The 16,636-nt window shown below is 45.3% G+C and overlaps 1 protein-coding gene across 3 annotated transcripts in view; it reads right to left on the minus strand.

Annotated features, from left to right (window-relative positions):
* LOC105687949 (titin) overlaps nucleotides 1-16,636 on the minus strand; it is a 61,000-nt gene that overhangs the window by 26,911 nt on the left and 17,453 nt on the right. For 2 of the 3 annotated variants that reach the window (XM_048659763.1, XM_048659762.1), the window contains one exon: nucleotides 6,868-14,949. The exons of the other annotated variant lie outside the window; for it this stretch is intronic. In XM_048659763.1, the coding sequence (XP_048515720.1) occupies nucleotides 6,868-14,949 (8,082 nt within the window). The remainder of the gene's footprint in view (nucleotides 1-6,867; nucleotides 14,950-16,636) is intronic. 3 annotated transcript variants of the gene reach the window in all.

Consider the following 16,636-nt stretch of genomic DNA (forward strand, 5'->3'; position numbering starts at 1 on the left):
ATAGTTGAATTCGATAGTGGTAATAACAGGGTATTTCATACTTGGAGGCCACTCATAAGCAACGATACGACTACGCAACATGATTTTAGGAATTTTGACCTTTGATATTTTATCTTTTGGCTTTTGAGATGGTTGAGCCTTTCTCAGCTTGACTTGAGCGAACAAGGGTATTTCGGGCGTCGTGATCTTGAGTTTGAGCGGTTTCTGTGCCGTGACTTTAATACTTGAGGGCTGAGGCTTGAGTTTCGATTTTGGTTGCTTTCCGAATAGCTTGTGTTCCTCAACATCAGGTTCCTGTGAATCTCTCGCATTAGCTAATTGAGATGCTGGAAGAATTTCTGTCGTTTCTCCAGACTGTATTTCTTCGACAGGTTTTTCAGTCACAGTCGTAACTGGAGCCTTGCCCTCTTCTTCAACCGTCTCTTCCTCGGTGACCTGTTGCTTCTTGCCCTTCCTGCGAACGATGCGCTTCTTCACGATCTTTTTGGGCTTGCCTTCGTGCGTTATCTCCTCAGTCACCGTGACTTGTTCTCGTACCTCCTCAGTTTCGGTAGGTTGTTCGGGTTTCGGCTCAGGAATCAGATCGGTGATTTCTTCGAACTGTATTTCCTCGACAGGTTTTTCAGTCACAGTCGTAACTGGAGCCTTGCCCTCTTCTTCAACCGTCTCTTCCTCGGTGACCTGTTGCTTCTTGCCCTTCCTGCGAACGATGCGCTTCTTCACGATCTTTTTGGGCTTGCCTTCGTGCGTTATCTCCTCAGTCACCGTGACTTGTTCTCGTACCTCCTCAGTTTCGGTAGGTCGTTCGGGTTTCGGCTCAGGTATCAGATCGGTGATTTCTTCGAACTGTATTTCCTCGACAGGTTTTTCAGTCACAGTCGTAACTGGAGCCTTGCCCTCTTCTTCAACCGTCTCTTCCTCGGTGACCTGTTGCTTCTTGCCCTTCCTGCGAACGATGCGCTTCTTCACGATCTTTTTGGGCTTGCCTTCGTGCGTTATCTCCTCAGTCACCGTGACTTGTTCTCGTACCTCCTCAGTTTCGGTAGGTCGTTCGGGTTTCGGCTCAGGAATCAGATCGGTGATTTCTTCGAACTGTATTTCCTCGACAGGTTTTTCAGTCACAGTCGTAACTGGAGCCTTGCCCTCTTCTTCAACCGTCTCTTCCTCGGTGACCTGTTGCTTTTTGCCCTTCCTGCGAACGATGCGCTTCTTCACGATCTTTTTGGGCTTGCCTTCGTGCGTTATCTCCTCAGTCACCGTGACTTGTTCTCGTACCTCCTCAGTTTCGGTAGGTCGTTCGGGTTGCGGCTCAGGAATCAGATCGGTGATTTCTTTGAACTGTATTTCCTCGACAGGTTTTTTAGTCACAGTCGTAACTGGAGCCTTGCCCTCTTCTTCAACCGTCTCTTCCTCGGTGACCTGTTGCTTCTTGCCCTTCCTGCGAACGATGCGCTTCTTCACGATCTTTTTCGGCTTGCCTTCGTGCGTTATCTCCTCAGTCACCGTGAGTTGTTCTCGTACCTCCTCAGTTTCGGTAGGTCGTTCGGGTTGCGGCTCAGGAATCAGATCGGTGATTTCCTCGAACTGTATTTCCTCGACAGGTTTTTTAGTCACAGTCGTAACTGGAGCCTTGCCCTCTTCTTTAACCGTCTCTTCCTCGGTGACCTGTTGCTTCTTGCCCTTCCTGCGAACGATGCGCTTCTTCACGATCTTTTTGGGCTTGCCTTCGTGCGTTATCTCCTCAGTCACCGTGACTTGTTCTCGTACCTCCTCAGTTTCGGTAGGTCGTTCGGGTTGCGGCTCAGGAATCAGATCGGTGATTTCCTCGAACTGTATTTCCTCGACAGGTTTTTTAGTCACAGTCGTAACTGGAGCCTTGCCCTCTTCTTCAACCGTCTCTTCCTCGGTGACCTGTTGCTTCTTGCCCTTCCTACGAACGATGCGCTTCTTCACGATCTTTTTGGGCTTGCCTTCGTGCGTTATCTCCTCAGTCACCGTGACTTGTTCTCGTACCTCCTCAGTTTCGGTAGGTCGTTCGGGTTTCGGCTCAGGAATCAGATCGGTGATTTCTTCGAACTGTATTTCCTCGACAGGTTTTTCAGTCACAGTCGTAACTGGAGCCTTGCCCTCTTCTTCAACCGTCTCTTCCTCGGTGACCTGTTGCTTCTTGCCCTTCCTGCGAACGATGCGCTTCTTCACGATCTTTTTGGGCTTGCCTTCGTGCGTTATCTCCTCAGTCACCGTGACTTGTTCTCGTACCTCCTCAGTTTCGGTAGGTCGTTCGGGTTTCGGCTCAGGAATCAGATCGGTAATTTCTTCGAACTGTATTTCCTCGACAGGTTTTTCAGTCACAGTCGTAACTGGAGCCTTGCCCTCTTCTTCAACCGTCTCTTCCTCGGTGACCTGTTGCTTCTTGCCCTTCCTGCGAACGATGCGCTTCTTCACGATCTTTTTGGGCTTGCCTTCGTGCGTTATCTCCTCAGTCACCGTGACTTGTTCTCGTACCTCCTCAGTTTCGGTAGGTCGTTCGGGTTTCGGCTCAGGAATCAGATCGGTAATTTCTTCGAACTGTATTTCCTCGACAGGTTTTTCAGTCACAGTCGTAACTGGAGCCTTGCCCTCTTCTTCAACCGTCTCTTCCTCGGTGACCTGTTGCTTCTTGCCCTTCCTGCGAACGATGCGCTTCTTCACGATCATTTTGGGCTTGCCTTCGTGCGTTATCTCCTCAGTCACCGTGACTTGTTCTCGTACCTCCTCAGTTTCGGTAGGTCGTTCGGGTTGCGGCTCAGGAATCAGATCGGTTATTTCTTCGAACTGTATTTCCTCGACAGGTTTTTCAGTCACAGTCGTAACTGGAGCCTTGCCCTCTTCTTCAACCGTCTCTTCCTCGGTGACCTGTTGCTTCTTGCCCTTCCTGCGAACGATGCGCTTCTTCACGATCTTTTTGGGCTTGCCTTCGTGCGTTATCTCCTCAGTCACCGTGACTTGTTCTCGTACCTCCTCAGTTTCGGTAGGTCGTTCGGGTTTCGGCTCAGGAATCAGATCGGTAATTTCTTCGAACTGTATTTCCTCGACAGGTTTTTCAGTCACAGTCGTAACTGGAGCCTTGCCCTCTTCTTCAACCGTCTCTTCCTCGGTGACCTGTTGCTTCTTGCCCTTCCTGCGAACGATGCGCTTCTTCACGATCTTTTTGGGCTTGCCTTCGTGCGTTATCTCCTCAGTCACCGTGACTTGTTCTCGTACCTCCTCAGTTTCGGTAGGTCGTTCGGGTTTCGGCTCAGGAATCAGATCGGTAATTTCTTCGAACTGTATTTCCTCGACAGGTTTTTCAGTCACAGTCGTAACTGGAGCCTTGCCCTCTTCTTCAACCGTCTCTTCCTCGGTGACCTGTTGCTTCTTGCCCTTCCTGCGAACGATGCGCTTCTTCACGATCTTTTTGGGCTTGCCTTCGTGCGTTATCTCCTCAGTCACCGTGACTTGTTCTCGTACCTCCTCAGTTTCGGTAGGTCGTTCGGGTTTCGGCTCAGGAATCAGATCGGTGATTTCTTCGAACTGTATTTCCTCGACAGGTTTTTCAGTCACAGTCGTAACTGGAGCCTTGCCCTCTTCTTCAACCGTCTCTTCCTCGGTGACCTGTTGCTTCTTGCCCTTCCTGCGAACGATGCGCTTCTTCACGATCTTTTTGGGCTTGCCTTCGTGCGTTATCTCCTCAGTCACCGTGACTTGTTCTCGTACCTCCTCAGTTTCGGTAGGTCGTTCGGGTTGCGGCTCAGGAATCAGATCGGTTATTTCTTCGAACTGTATTTCCTCGACAGGTTTTTCAGTCACAGTCGTAACTGGAGCCTTGCCCTCTTCTTCAACCGTCTCTTCCTCGGTGACCTGTTGCTTCTTGCCCTTCCTGCGAACGATGCGCTTCTTCACGATCTTTTTGGGCTTGCCTTCGTGCGTTATCTCCTCAGTCACCGTGACTTGTTCTCGTACCTCCTCAGTTTCGGTAGGTCGTTCGGGTTTCGGCTCAGGAATCAGATCGGTGATTTCTTCGAACTGTATTTCCTCGACAGGTTTTTCAGTCACAGTCGTAACTGGAGCCTTGCCCTCTTCTTCAACCGTCTCTTCCTCGGTGACCTGTTGCTTCTTGCCCTTCCTGCGAACGATGCGCTTCTTCACGATCTTTTTGGGCTTGCCTTCGTGCGTTATCTCCTCAGTCACCGTGACTTGTTCTCGTACCTCCTCAGTTTCGGTAGGTCGTTCGGGTTTCGGCTCAGGAATCAGATCGGTAATTTCTTCGAACTGTATTTCCTCGACAGGTTTTTCAGTTACAGTCGTAACTGGAGCCTTGCCCTCTTCTTCAACCGTCTCTTCCTCGGTGACCTGTTGCTTCTTGCCCTTCCTGCGAACGATGCGCTTCTTCACGATCTTTTTGGGCTTGCCTTCGTGCGTTATCTCCTCAGTCACCGTGACTTGTTCTCGTACCTCCTCAGTTTCGGTAGGTCGTTCGGGTTTCGGCTCAGGAATCAGATCGGTGATTTTTTCGAACTGTATTTCCTCGACAGGTTTTTCAGTCACAGTCGTAACTGGAGCCTTGCCCTCTTCTTCAACCGTCTCTTCCTCGGTGACCTGTTGCTTCTTGCCCTTCCTGCGAACGATGCGCTTCTTCACGATCTTTTTGGGCTTGCCTTCGTGCGTTATCTCCTCAGTCACCGTGACTTGTTCTCGTACCTCCTCAGTTTCGGTAGGTCGTTCGGGTTTCGGCTCAGGAATCAGATCGGTGATTTCTTCGAACTGTATTTCCTCGACAGGTTTTTCAGTCACAGTCGTAACTGGAGCCTTGCCCTCTTCTTCAACCGTCTCTTCCTCGGTGACCTGTTGCTTCTTGCCCTTCCTGCGAACGATGCGCTTCTTCACGATCTTTTTGGGCTTGCCTTCGTGCGTTATCTCCTCAGTCACCGTGACTTGTTCTCGTACCTCCTCAGTTTCGGTAGGTCGTTCGGGTTTCGGCTCAGGAACCAGATCGGTGATTTCTTCGAACTGTATTTCCTCGACAGGTTTTTCAGTCACAGTCGTAACTGGAGCCTTGCCCTCTTCTTCAACCGTCTCTTCCTCGGTGACCTGTTGCTTCTTGCCCTTCCTGCGAACGATGCGCTTCTTCACGATCTTTTTGGGCTTGCCTTCGTGCGTTATCTCCTCAGTCACCGTGACTTGTTCTCGTACCTCCTCAGTTTCGGTAGGTCGTTCGGGTTTCGGCTCAGGAATCAGATCGGTGATTTCTTCGAACTGTATTTCCTCGACAGGTTTTTCAGTCACAGTCGTAACTGGAGCCTTGCCCTCTTCTTCAACCGTCTTTTCCTCGGTGACCTGTTGCTTCTTGCCCTTCCTGCGAACGATGCGCTTCTCCACGATCTTTTTGGGCTTGCCTTCGTGCGTTATCTCCTCAGTCACCGTGACTTGTTCTCGTACCTCCTCAGTTTCGGTAGGTCGTTCGGGTTTCGGCTCAGGAATCAGATCGGTGATTTCTTCGAACTGTATTTCCTCGACAGGTTTTTCAGTCACAGTCGTAACTGGAGCCTTGCCCTCTTCTTCAACCGTCTCTTCTTCGGTGACCTGTTGCTTCTTGCCCTTCCTGCGAACGATGCGCTTCTTCACGATCTTCTTGGGCTTGCCTTCGTGCGTTATCTCCTCAGTCACCGTGACTTGTTCTCGTACCTCCTCAGTTTCGGTAGGTCGTTCGGGTTTCGGCTCAGGAATCATTTCCGTCGTTTCTTCGAACTTTACAGGTTCGACACGTCTATCTTCGGTTTCCTCAGCTTCCTCAACGCTGCTCGGCTTTATTTCTTCAATATTTTCAGTATTTGTCACTTCTTCGATTGACATAAACTGCTTCTTCGGAATAGTTGGTAAAGAGGACGTTATGTTGTCTATCACTTCTTCGATTACAACTGCCTTGTCTTCTTCATTAGCAGCTGGTTTTTTCTTGCGTATGGTCGTCTTTTTCGTCTTTACTGCAGCTGTTTCGTCTTCTCCGCTCTCTCGCGTGAATCTTGTGGTATATTCTTCGGTTACCTCTGTTTCAGATTCGACGTTAGTTTCTGAGGCTGTTTCGGGTTGTTCGTGTTTGAATGTGTGTTGTGTGAATTTTGTTCTGTGTTGTTTCGCTCGTGCTTCTGTTGTTTCTGAAAAGGTATAGAATAGTGTTGCTTGAGTTTTGTATCGTGTGTGTCAACGTTTTTTCTGTGGTTTGACTTCTACTCGGTATTTGCGTGCAGTTTTGTTACAAGTTCAAAGGCATTTCAACAGCTCTACGGCCAATATCAACAACAGACTCCGATCAGATTCAATCTTACATTTTCGACCTTCTCACCATTGATTCAGACATAATGATAAATACTTATTGCGATTCTAGCATTTGGAAGTTCTATTATCACAGATCATAATCGTTTCTACGTTTCAGGATAACTACAAGATCTTGTCACTCATATACATAGTTTTGAATTTATTTTGCGAGTTGATCTTGTACTTCAACTTTCACGCTTACACCTCGTGTTTGTATTGTGTAGTATTGTGTGTTGGTGTGTGTGTGATTGTGTGTGATTTTTACGCAGCCCCAGTCCGCTCATACGGCTTGCATGCTAACCCAACCTGTTGGTATACTTACCTTGAATGATTCATTGCTCATCCTACTCTTCGCATTTTTTTGTTATTTGTTATTCTTAATTACTATGGCAAAGGGAGTTCGACTACAAATTGATCAATATGATCATGTTTCGCGTTCAGAATTTCGTCATCGGTCAATTTGTTTCTGTCACCTGGCAATGCGTATCGTCTCGTCATCGATATAGGGATTCCATTCACCGTTACGTTTACACTCACCTATTACTTTTTCCAGATGATCGGCTTCAAACGAAACAACAACTGTTTTTGCCGAAGGTTTTACGGATTTTAGAAGTTCGGATTCAATTTCGCCAGTTGATTGTAGCTCGGTTACTACGATTCCATAATTTTCATCCTCTACTGTTTTCGCATTTTTCGGCGAAGGTTTTTCCGAAGTAAATTCTGATACTATAGTTTCCGGTAAAATTTCAGATTTCACTGCAACCTCTCGTCGAATAATATCAGGCGTAGCATTCACTTCTTTGGCAACCCCTTTTATAACTTCTCCGGATTCGGTCTCATCCGCTGTTACCTGAGTTACTATTATACTCTCTTCAGTTTTAAAGCTCACATTTGCTTTGGTGAACGGCTTTTGTTCATCGACGATTAGTCTGCTCTCACTGTCACCTAAGATCGGCTGAATTTGTTGCAAACTCTCAAACGGAATCCGTTCGGGAACGATGCTTCTGCTTTCTGGTCTTTGTGTTTCAATTAAATTTTCGGTTTCCGCCGATGTTAAAATAACAGTCGTTTGCGTAGCTTCGCGACTTGGTAAAAGTGTGACAGCCTTCTGTTCTTCGGTTCTTACTACCGTTTCGAAGATAGTCTCACTTTCGTTGTGTACAATTTCCGAAATCGACAATGATGAAAATTCTTCTAATTTCGGCTGCCCTCTTTGTTGGCTGGGTGTTTTTTCTTCAATAAATTCTTCAGTATTCGCCATTGTAAGGACTTGGCTTGTTTCGGCCACTTCTCTCCCGCACAAATTAGGCAATGCTTTCCTCCCGATAGGTGTTTCTGAGGATGAGAAAACATTCTCATTTTCATTGGAGAACACTTCCGAAATCGTTACTGCCACTAGCTCATCCAGTTGTGGCTCTCCCTTCTCATTTTTAACTGGTGTCGGTCTTATGAAATCTTCTGTGCTATCGATAGTTCCGACTTGTATTATCTCCGCTATTTCTCTACCTAAAACATTGGGTGATGCTTTTCGCATATCCGGAATCTCGGACACATCAAGTGTCTCTTCTGTTTCATTCGTTACGATGTTCAGAACCGTCACTGATGTCAGTTCTTCCATTTTCGGTGTACCTTTTTCAGTTTTCAGTGATTCGGGCGCGATTAGGTCCTCTGCGTTCGTGGATGTTGAAATCTGAGTGGTCTCGGCAACTTCTCTACCAGTTAAATTGGGAGTTGCCGTCTGACTTTTGACAGTTGAAGAACTTTGTAAAATTTCTTCGGTCTCATTTGAAACAGTTTCACTGACGTTTACAGATGTTAATTCTTCTATCACCGGGTGGCCCTTCTGTTGGTCTATTTTTTCCGGACTAACAAACTCGTTTGTTTGAATTGATGTTAAAACTTCGGATGTCAGAGCTACATCTCTACCGGACAGGTTGGGCTTGGCTGTCTTTGCTTGAGGAATTTCGGGCTGAGACAATTCGGATTCCATTTCATTCGTGAGTACATGACTGACGTTAACCGAACTCAAACTTTCCAACTCGGGTTTCCCCCGATGATGTTCAGGTCTGGGCTGATCGCGGAAGATTTCCTCACTTTCAATCACAGTTGTTTCTGTGTTTATCATCGATTCAAATGTATTCTGGATTAGTGTTGCTTGTGACGATCTGCGTTTCGTCGTATCAACCTCTCCGACATTCTGTATTGTCTCAATTTCGGAACTTTGAACGCTTTCAAAAGTAGTGAACTGTGGATGTGCTTTACCTTCTGGATAATTCACAATTTCATCCAGATTACGTTCTTTATCTTCAGTTACGATTTCTGAAATCTGCAAAGATTTCACTGACTGAACATCTATCGTGACTTTTTGAGTATCTGGCACGAATGCACCATGGAATGGTTTCTCGCTTTCCTCGACCAAGTTCTCAGTTACTGATATACTTTCGAATGGTTCCTGTCCAAGAGCCGCTGTTTGAGTTTTCATTTCAGGACTAGTTACTTGTTTTTCAACTTCGAGCTGGGATTCAATTACCGTCGTCTGTACGGAGCCATGTTCCGTCGTGATGGTCGTTGTTGCATGTTTGGAGTCGATCGTTTCCGCGTCCTTAAGAACAGCTTCCCTTTCACTGAACGTGGTTTCGGTCACAGTAACACTGTGACCTTCTTCAAATGAAGGTGATATCGTTTTAGCGTCACCCTTTATCGTAACGTCAAGTAATTTTTCACCTTCTCCTACAGGGATTTCTTCAATAACAATCGGTTCGAATACATCTTGAGTGAATTTAGCAGCAGCTTTGTCGGCGTCGAACTCTTTCATGAATCCTATATTTTGATCGATAAATATTTCGGTCTTTTGAGCAACATCCTTACCGAATTGGTTGATATTAACACCAGCAACATTGCTCTTGTATTCGCTAGTTTCAACTTTTCCCTCTTTATCATCAGCAATGATTTGTGTTACAGATATGCTATGACCTTCAACGAATGTGACATTGCCACGCGCCTCGATGTCAGGAACCACCTTGCCCTGGAAATCTTTGCTGATTTCCTCAGGCACTGCCTCTGACACATTCAAACTGTCCAGTGTCGTTTGAACTTGCTTGGCGTTGACTGTCACCGATTTCAGAGGTAAGATATTTTCAATACCTTCTCGCGGAATGATCTCTGACTGTTCTGCAACTTTTTTACCCTTGTACGAATATTTTGCCACCTCTTCTCGAGGCTTAACAGAAGTTGTTAGTTCGGATTCGATATCTTGAGTTTCAGTTTCTGTAACGATAAGAGACTGTTCTTCGTTCAGTGCCACATGAGCCTGACCAGTATGCGGTTTCAACTCAATTCTTTCAATTTCTCGTTCACCGAGTACTTCTTCGGTTAATATCGGTGCCTCGAATGGTTTTTGACCAACTTGAGCTTTAACTGACGTTGCTTTATGGTCTGGAATTTCACCTACGCTAACATTCGTTATCACTTCGGTATTCTCAGCAACCTCATGACCTGTGACTATTTCGCGTCTTGCCGACTGATCACTGGGTCTTTGGACGTTTAATAAATTGGTCTCTTTCTCATCGACCAAAGTCTCAGTAACGGTAGAGACACGCTTACCCTCTGTTATAGTGACATTGACGTCCCTTGTTTCCGGTACAAATTTACCCGTGAATGGCTTTTCCTGATCTTGTGCGATACCTTCGGTCACGACCACTCCTTCGTACACTTCCTGGGTGGACGAGGCAACTTTTGTTTCTGGTTTCTGGGTCTCAACGCTTTCAATGGAATCTTCAACCTCCACAATACTAGTTTCAGCGATTTCGTGGGTTTCATTGATGTTGTATAGAGCGACGTGATCGAACGGTTGCGGTTCGGATACGTAATTCGTTTCCTTATCACCCAACGTCACCTCAGACACTCCGAATGTCTTGGTGACCTCATAGTTAACATTCGCGATCCTGTTCTCAGGTTTTGCGTCTGGCAATAGTTCACTTTCTTTGTCCTGAACTATTGGTTGTGACTGAAGTACCGTGTTGAATGGTATCTGATGTGGTACAGCAGCTGAAGTTACGGGTTGATCTTCGGATAATACCTCTACGCTAGAATCAACGACATGCTCCGTTGTTTGTGCTACTTTGTGAGCATCGACTAGAATCTTCTCTGCTGTTTTGGTTTCGGGAAGATCTTTCGGAGAATACTGAACCTCCTTGTCATCCGAAATGACAGACGTCACTACAATACTCTGTTCTTCCACTAGATTAACGTCAGCAGTAGCTTGGAACGGTTTCTTATCTGTATCCAAGGGTGCTTCCAATTCATTTGGTAGTATTTCTGACTGCAATACACCTTCCAGTTCTATTTGGCTGCGGATTGCCGAAGCTGTAATTGTTTGCAGATGTTCTAGCTCACCGGTATTATCATCGGCAATGATTTGAGATTTTTCGGCGATCATATGTCCGGACATATTAGCAATGGAAGCGACTCGTTCATCAGGCTTCGCGGAAGTGTTCAGAATGCTCTCCCTGTCTTCAGCGACAACTTCTGTAACGGTGACATTATTAATCTCATTGATAGAAATGCTTGCAGAACTTGACACAGTTATTGGTTTATCAAAGAATTCTGTTTCTTTTTCGGATGCCACCGCAACAGTTTGGACCACGCTTTCAAACGGAAGGTGTTGCTCACTCGCTGACGCCAGTTGTGGTTTTTTGTCTACCAAATCACCATAGTGTGTATCGGGTATGATTTCAATTGACTCTGCAATTTTATGTGCGTCATACTTAGGCTGAGCTTGTTGGCCTTCAATTTTGATTTGTCCCACATACTCCTGCTCCTTGTCTTCGGCGAGTGTTTCCACCACCGTAACGCTAATGCCTTCTTCAAATTCGATGGTAGGTATTTTTTCATCCGGTTTGACAAACTCCGCTAGTGCTTGTTCCAACTCACTCGTCGATGTTTCAGAAGTAATCAGACTGTGCAACTTGATGTGATCCAAGCTAGCAGTTGCCTTCTCCGCCACTTCTTTCACAAACTTATCCGTGTGGTCTTCCACGATTGTCTCTGCCACCTGAGCGACCGTGTGTCCCGTGATGTCAAAGGCAGCCAATTGATCTTTTGGCTTCTCTTGATGCACAAGAGTGTTCGTATTGTCATCACTGATCACCGATGTTACGACCAATCCTTCCCCATATTCAAATTCAAGATTAGCCGTTCTGTCAGCCGGAAGGATCTCGGAGAAGGGTGCTTCCGTTTCACGCGTGTCTACTTGCTCCGCGATTATAGTTTCGTACGGTAACACCGTTCTGGTTGCCTTAGCATCTTTCGGCAGTTCACTGAGCATATCAACGAGTCCGGTATCAGATACGATCTCGGATTTTGACGCCACTCCTTGAACTTCGAAGCCAACTGTTGCTTCTGCCGAACGAGGTTGAGTGTCTTCTGGAAGCGTACCTTCTTTATCCTCAGGATGAGTCAAGGTGACATTGACCCCTTCGCCTTCTTGGAAAGTGACATCAGCTTGCCTAGAATGTGGTCTACTGTCAACGGACAATGGTCCCTCTTTTTCAGAGAGTGCTACTTCGGTGTGTTGAACAATTTCCAATCCGTCTTGTTTTTGTGTAGCGCTTTCGAGCTTGGTCGCAGTTTTCTTAAACTCATCGATGCTACTAGAAATAATTGTCTCTTCGGTCTGAGCGACTTCGTGCCCAGAAACGAGATTGACGTTAACTTTACGTTCGGCGGGATGTTCGTCCGCTTGTAAAACAGTTTCATTGAGTTGAGAGAGCACTTCCGTAGTCGTAGCATTTTCCCTCGTTGTTACGTTAACGTCAGCTGTTTGCGCGATTGGTCTAACGTCTTCATCCCTTGGCTTTTCTCCTTCTCCAATATTGGTTTCGGTGACAATCAGTTCATCGAAGACTTCCTGGTTTTTGTTCGCTATTTTCGCCACGGGTTGTTCACTCGATATTTTTTCTGTGCTCTGCTCAACCGTTACCTCCATTTTTGTGGCAATCGTGTACCCAAGCACAGAGGGTTGAGCGGTGAAACCTTGGGGCTTAGAATCGGGAGCGTACAAATTTTCCGCATCCTGAGGTATCACCTCGGTCACGCTAGCGCCGGACATTGCTTCGGAGAGTTCTACATTCGCGGTCTTCTGATCCGGTTTAACGTCTTTGTTGTAAACACCCTCACTCTCGGCAAGTTGTTGAAGTTCAACAGTCGCGCTTTCCCAAGGGAGTTGAGATAATATCGCGTTCCCTTTCGCGGGAGATGTAATAGTAATTTCACCCGTGGGTGACTCTGTTCTTACTTCCTCTTGCGTGGCAGCAATTTGTGTCGAGAATTCCGTACTCGCGAATGCTCCCTTACCTTCCAAGGGCTTGGAGCCTTCCACTTCATTCTCAATAGTTACAACTTCTGAAGTTTCCACGCTAACTATTTCGTCGAATGTTACTCCGGCGATTTTTTTGTCTGGTGTCTTGTGTTCGGCAATAGGTGCTACTCCCTCACCTGCGATAGTTTCATCAGTGATTACGGTCTCCTTCAAATTCGTCTGATTAACTTTAGCTGTTCCGGTTTCGTGGATATGTATCGGAATCTCCCCTAAATTATCCTCGGATTGTGTTTCCTCTACGAGGAGGGATTGCACCGTATGATCAGTCACGGTCTTACCTTTGTGGGACTCGGGCAATTCGTGAACTCTCAATTCACCCTCTTTTTCAACAGACGTGTTCTCGAATACCTCGACGCTCTTCACAGGATTGTACGATGATTCTACAATGAATTCAGCCGGTTTTACTATCGCTTTCATATCGCTCTCCTGTTCATGAATCATAGTCTCTTCGTCCATTCTAGCTTCGGAGAAATGTACCATGGTCACGGTGTTCTCGGTGACATATTTCAAAGTATCGGTAAAATCGGAGGGGAAGTCAGCCGCCTGTACCTCTGATACTTCGACATGCTCTTTTTCGCGTATCGAAGTCTCAGCCAATGCAGTTGTTGGTCGTTTTTCTGGACTATACTCCCCCTCTGACTCTTGTATCATCAGCGTCGATACCGAACTTATTTCCAAAGGAAGGAACGTTGCTTCCGCTGATTTTGCCACCGGCTTCTCGTCAGACATCAACTCGTGCTCTCTTTCGGAAGTTATCGTTTCCGATGTAACGACTGACGCCTGCTCAACTAGATTCACTTCAGCGGTGACGTTCTTCTCTTCCTCGATAGTCAGAGTGGTCTCTTGATCTTGAGAATCGGTGGTTGAAACGGTGATACTTTCGAGCAGACTCACATTCGGTTTAGCGTTGTAAGAATCTGCAGGTCGATCCGGCGAATAAATACCCTCACTTTCCTGAACCGGTTGCTCTTCTGTCACAGCGGTTTCGCCGGTAGAAACTGCAATCCGAGCTTGTTGACTCGGTGGTAATCTCCCCGGGGTGTAAGTACCCTCTTTTTCCGGTGCGTGCATTTCTTCGGTGACTCTTTGCTGCTGGGATATCACGGTTTCCGTTGCCACTTCCGTTGGAACGAATAATTCGGGGTAATATTTTCCAGGCTTATCCTCGGCGTGGACTTCCTCGATCATCAGAGATTCCGAAGAGGATATATTGACCCTCGGTTTAACGGGCATGGTCTTCAATGGTTCAAGTTTGTCTTCAGCCAACCCTTCGTTGACTTCGTAAACGGACAAACCTTGCTGCGAGAGGAACGTATCCTCGGCCTTGGCCGACTGGGGTAGGACAAAGTCAGTCGTCGGTACTTCACTTTGGTTCACAGTCGTCTCGCGAATTTCCGTTGCCTCGAGCATCGTCAATGTACTTTCCGCAGTTCGCCCACTATCAGGTTTTACAGAGAAATCTTTGGTAGTCGTATCCACTACGGTTTCACTTACGATCAAACCTTCCGAATGAACGAAAGCCGGTTTCGCTTCGTACGATAACGGTTTCGCGGCATCCGCGAGTTCACCCGTTGCCGTTTGAACGTTGGTTTCATAAACGGAATACGGTTCCAATTCGAAAATCGAAACCGAAGCCTTTCGCGTGGACGGCACAATTTTAGCGACCTCATCGATCTCTTGTTCTTGCGTCGGAACATATTGTTCCGTGATCGCGTTCACGGTATCTAAGGTGATCACCGCCGTTTCAGAATTTGGTTTACCACCCGCCTGTTCGGTGGTTCTGTTCAGACCTACTATCTCGTGTTGTTGACTGGGAACGTTGAGTACGAGACTTGGCAGTGCCTTGTCCGTAACAACGACCAGTTCGTCGATTTCCTCGAACTCTACTTGATCCTCACCGATGTTCGGACGTCGCGGTTTCAACGCTTTTACAATTTTTTCGGACGTTTCAACGGTGATGATTTCATCAGCGTCATCTTTTTCCGCACGTTTATTTTTCTGTACCCTACGCGTCTGCTTGCTTCGAGTATCTTTTTCCGTTCGGTGAGTTTCTTCCGGTTTTTCTTCATGTACTTTCTGTAAATTCTGCTCCTGTTCGTCCGTGTACAATTCTACAATCTCAACCCCCTCCTCCCTATCCTTCGACGTTGTGTCTTCGATTTGTAATTGATCCCGTTCCTTCGGTTTCTTATCTTTACGCTTGTGCAGTGTTGTGTGTGCCTGCTGAGTGTCCTCGTATTCTGTGGAAAGTATGTGAGAATTCTCGTGTCAGATATATTTGTTGTTTCGTGTATCATATGGTATGATCGCTTGTATATCTGTCACTTCATTTCACCTCAGCTCATGCGACGAATAACAGTGTGCCAATGTATGCATTTGATAACATGAACTCTCTACTAAAATATCGTGCTACAAAAACGAACACCTAGAAATTTTTAAAATAGGAACAAATAAAAAAGAAACAAACGTCACGAACATAGGTAGACACGGGTGGACGGTGTCAGTGTACAGTGATGGTGTTATCCATTTTCTGAGATTACCATGCTTTTCACCAACGAACCACAATGTCCGAAACTCAATGTAATTTCAACCGAGAATCCCGCAAGGAGAAAATTCGATCGCTTCGCGATGGTCGAGTCAGGTACGGCATTTTTCATTTTATTTTTGTTTTTTTCGATTTTTACTTGGGTTTTTTTTTTCACTTACATGGTAACCTTACGAGTAGAATCTGGTTTTTGTGTGGAACAAGTGGCATGCATTCAAGCATCCGATGTGAGTGTAGGAGTGTAGGTATAAGTGTGACTTGCACAATGAATGAGTACAAGAAGTCAAACCAGTTGCATGTGCATAGACAAATTTCACATAAAATATCAGATATTCATCATTTCTTTTGCTGCTACATTGATAATCCACGCCACAAGGATTATTAATGGATGATACACTTTTGGACGAGGAATCGTTTCAATTTTAATTCAACATTCATACAAATGAACATGTAAAGCCTGCGTGAGGACATAAATTTTTCAAATTCTGTTTTATTTCAACACGGAAAATCATCAAAAACGCTTCGGGATACGAAAAATTTGAACGAGTAAATTTTTTTCACCATTGATTTGGAAAAATATATTCTGTTATTACGAAAAATAAAAGATTCAAAATATTATTCACATTGAAAAAAATCATATAAAGCGATAATCGTCGTACTTACACTGTAAAAAACATCTGCAGCGTTGCGAAGCGATGTAAGCACACGTATATCGACGTTTGCATTGACGCTATATGTATATTGTATATATGTAAAAGGACGAAGATACTCTGACAATTTTAGAAAATAAAATTGAAAAAAAAAATTATAATATTAATTAAGAAAGACAACAACTTTTTTCTCTCAAGATATATATAATTGCGTAATGGAAGCATAGCGGCATAAGCTGAAAACCAGCCAAAACAATTCGTACAAAGCTTCATGCATCTGAAAGTATATATAAAAACAACTATAATTGAAGTATAATAGTACGGTGCATGCGATAAATTATCACAGTTTTTTTTTTTTTTTTTCTACTTTTCTCCCCCTTTTGATTTTGGATTCGTATCTGTGACTTTTACAGACTTTCAACGATCTTTGAAAAACTCCAAGACTGGTTTCATCGATTTAAAAAATAGCTACTCTACCACGTAGCTGTTAATTCTAAATATTTGAATGTCAAAATACTTTTCATCCACAACTGATCACAGAATAATTAATGAACGGAAATAAAAACTCGGAAAAGCAGATTGCTTTTTGGCGGTACAGGTTTCATCGCCATTTTTCCGAGGGGATAGAATCTATTAGGTATAAATACGTGGAATGATACTAGTTTGTAAACCCGTAGTAAGATGGTTCTTCATATATAATTAGTATAATAAGAATATATAAACTATCGCATG

The sequence above is a fragment of the Athalia rosae genome, chromosome 8 (genome assembly GCF_917208135.1).
Source record: "Athalia rosae chromosome 8, iyAthRosa1.1, whole genome shotgun sequence".
NCBI classification, from domain to species: domain Eukaryota; kingdom Metazoa; phylum Arthropoda; class Insecta; order Hymenoptera; family Athaliidae; genus Athalia; species Athalia rosae.